The following is a 3794-nucleotide window of genomic DNA, read 5'->3' as shown; positions in this document are numbered from 1 at the left end:
AAGCGTAGCTAATAGGACGTGGAACAGGTATGTTAAGGCTCGTCCCTTTCTTTCAAAGGCATGATCCCGATGTGGTGATTTTAAAATTGTTTCCATATCTTACTTGTTTTTCAAAGGTTAGATGTTTACGATTCGAAGGCATGATTCTCTTTCCAATAACTCATAAATGTTTTTCCAAAATGTCCGTATTTTTCAAAACAAAGGTTTATGATTTCGTAAGCTCTTATGGCAATAACGATGGATATGTTCCACGATGACAATGATGATGTCAGGGATGAGAATATTGATTCAATGATGATTATGATACGTATGATTTTCCAAAAATGGCTTCCGAAATGTTCGAAAAAGGTTCTGTACTTCAAACGCTCATAACTTTCTTATACTGAATCGGATCGACCCGAAACTTGTTTTTGAGTCTTTAGGTGTCGGTTTATGTACGTTGATATTCGTTGCTAGTCTCATCTTATAATTATTGTTCCTTCAAGGTGAGACAATACGACCATGGTTATTTCATAATGTAATCGGAGGTTACCGACCTTACGTCACTCCGATAGATACATGTACTTCTTCGGGCTCTCATGTATGCTGCTTATATGAAATATGTATATGACACATGGACATGATATATGTATATGTATATGGGGGATATGGGGAAAGGGAGATATGTTGCGCTATAGACGCATTGCCACCTGGTCAGCTGGCGTGATTTATCATCCTGGACGCGGGATGCCCGGACACGGGCCATATGTGGGGGAGCCGACATATTTCGGCGCTATGATATGATGATATGTTCTATTTTCTATGTATATGAAAAAGAAATGTTTTCAAAGGAAAGACAAGCATGCATGGCATATGTTCTAAAAGGCACTCATATGTACAGGTTACTCTTTTATCTTATGACATGTTCTATGTTCCATACAGTTATTATTCATGCCTTACATACTCAGTACATTGCTCGTACTGACCCCCTCTTTCTTCGGGGGCTGCGTTTCATGCCGCGCAGGTACACCCAGGTGAGTTGAAGCTAATATAGAAGATATTCCAGCAGAGTTGGCAAGCTCCACTTGTTCCTGGAGTGTTACCGAGTCAGAGTACATGTACCATGATGTCCGATAAATGTTAGAGACATTGCAGACAGAGTCGTGGGTATAGAGTGTCAGCTTTGTAGACGGCTTCGCTAGTCGATATATTATTATGTCTCATGTCACGGGTCCCACATGATTATAGACTTTACTTATGAAAAGAAAAAGAAAAAAAATGGAGAGCTTACTATGTATTTATTTCTTAATTGGTTCAAAAAATTATATGTGTAATAAGAGTCAGCGGGTTCGCTCGGCTCCGAATGTGGGGTCGAGTGCCCATCACACCCTAGTAAAGTCGGGGTGTGACAATGATGGAGTAGTTTTTTGACTACATGCGCCGCTAGAAATCCTCAGCTTCTCCTTCAGTTATTGCCCTCTTTTTGGTGCTTTCTTTCCTTGTAGCATTCTGAGCTAACTCTTCAGGAGTGTAACACCTCCCCGTGTGGGTCATTCCTTGAGCCATGGGTACTTGTACAGTGATTGGCTTTTAGGCGTCAGAGCAATTTGTTGTGTCGCCTGTGCTACCACGGGTGCTGGGATCAAGGTTCTAAATCTCGATGTTACTTTTGTGTCTCTTGGCACTGGGACTAGAACCTTGAAATTTAGACGCTCTTGAAGTGTGAGAGAGGGCATTGTGTGTTCCAGGGATTTTACTGCTATGGGGATTAGTGCTCTGCAAGCTTCCCAGTCCTCATTCCTCTCAATCATGTGGACTCCGTTGTTTCCATTATTAGGTAACGAATTCGTGTTAACATTGGGAGCTGTGATTTATAAAATGATCTCCTTTTTGTCAATCAATGCTTGGATTTTGTGTTTGAGATTTATACAGTCCTCTGTGTTGTTCCTATTTCCTCCTGAATGATAGGCACAAGTCTGATTAGCCATGTAAAATCTATTTTCTGGCTATGCTGGTTTTGGTGGGACCTTCTGAATCAAGCCTGCGGCCAATAGCCTTTCGAAGAGCCGAGCCCTAGGCTCGAGCGTTGTGAATTCTCTTACCGGCCTCTTCTCGAAAGCAAGACGTAGGGCATTGTATGTTTGGGGTGATGGTTGATTTTTTTAATTCTGAGGTGGTTTATATGCTTGTGGTGGGTTATTTGGGCGGTAATTTTGTTGAGGTGGTGCTTGGTAAGTGGGAGCGGACACACGGACACTAGGTGGAGCCGTGTAAGATGGTACGGTAGTGGTAAAGCTTGGTTGTGCATAATACACAGGTGTTGGATTATAGGCAGGTGTGGAGTAATTCATGACGGGCGTAGTTACGTGGGAGGATTATGGTTCTTTTAGGCTTGGATTTGGAATATGGGATATGCTCGCCACGTCCTCTTTCTTCTTATGGAAGATTCCTGCAGTACTTTGTCCAGATGCCTTGTTAAAGACACTAACTATTTTCTCAGATTTGAGACCATCTTCTATAGCCTCTTCCATTTTGACCAATTCAGCAAATGGCTTTCCAGCCATGGACAACATTCTATCGTAGAAATAAGGCACCTGGGATCTGATGAACACAGAGACCAACTCTCCTTCACACATTGGTGGTTCTACACAGGCTGCCTCGGCCCTGCTGGCAAACTCCCTGTAATTTTTTGATAATTTATGCTTGACCTTTTCAAGATAATAGCGGTCTGATAATATTTTGACATTAAAGCGAAATGTTTCCATGAAGGATTTTGCCATGTCCTCCCAGGTATGCCATTGACGCATATCTTGAGTCGTGAACCATTCAGCAGCTTCTCCGGTCAGACTATGACTGAATAGTCGCATGCTTAGAGGTTCGTGTTCCTTTACTCCGACCAATTGGTCACAGTAGGATCGGAGGTGCGCTTGGGGATTCTCTGTCCCATTGAACATCTCAAATTTTGGGATTTTGAACCCCTCCGGCAAGTCCAAATTAGGATGCATGCACATGTCATCATATCTTAGGCTAGTAGCCTTTCTTGTAGACCTGTTGGATTTCTCCAGCAATTCCTCCATCTTTTTCTCCATATCTCTTTCACGCTTATCCTATTCGGCTTTCCAGGCCCTTTCCTTTTCTTCATAATGATCTAGCTCTTTATGCCATGGGGAGCATTCGCGGGGGATGTTGGGAGTAAATAATGATACTTGGTGAGTGGTGTGGTTGAGTGGGGCAGTGGTGGTTTGCCCAAGTGGTGGGACTAGAGCATGTAATTTGCTCACCAGATTAATGAAAGCAGGCTGGGGAACCCAGTAAGAAAGGACTGAGTGAGTGGTCCTTGGGATTTGAGTATATTTTGTTGGTAGAAGAGTGCGGTAAGAAGGACCGGCATACTTTGGGTTGGTGGAGCTTGGTGGAGGTGGGATGGTTCCTAGTAGGTATATAGGAAAATGATTGGGCATCGGCGATCTCAGTGAAGGAAACGGAGGAGGAAAACCTTTTCCTTTGTCGAGGAGTCCTTGTACGTATTTATTGTCTCCTTCCTGGATACCTTTTCTTAGAAGACCGTAATGGTAGTCAGTAATGTTGCAATCACATCTTCTTGAGATGATACCTCTTGTGGGTCTTGGGCATCTCCATCACAGAGAGCGAGCTCATTTCGGTTATCGGAGGTACCAGTCATCTTTTCTTTGCCTTTGTCTATGAGGGATGCTAACGCGGCTTTGGATCTGGTGAAGTATGTCAGCTTTTGATACTACGCTAATCGGCCTCGTTCTATAAGACAAGAATAACTCAACGGTAGAAAAAGTTAGTTA

General features: G+C 43.0%; 1 protein-coding gene across 1 annotated transcript; it reads right to left on the bottom strand.

Moving 5' to 3' along the window:
- Positions 1-1529: 1529 nt before the first annotated feature.
- LOC132613178 (uncharacterized) lies at positions 1530-3068 on the bottom strand. The gene is made up of 2 exons (XM_060327228.1): positions 2438-3068; positions 1530-1843 (listed from the first exon to the last, which is right to left on the bottom strand). Exons 1-2 carry the CDS (start codon positions 3066-3068, stop codon positions 1530-1532), a joined length of 945 nt encoding a protein of 314 aa, XP_060183211.1.
- Between the last annotated feature and the right edge of the window lie 726 nt (positions 3069-3794).

The sequence above is a fragment of the Lycium barbarum genome, chromosome 1 (assembly GCF_019175385.1).
Source record: "Lycium barbarum isolate Lr01 chromosome 1, ASM1917538v2, whole genome shotgun sequence".
Lineage (NCBI taxonomy): Eukaryota > Viridiplantae > Streptophyta > Magnoliopsida > Solanales > Solanaceae > Lycium > Lycium barbarum.
Note: the sequence above shows the minus strand (reverse complement) of the source record. Positions and strands in the feature narration are given on the sequence as shown.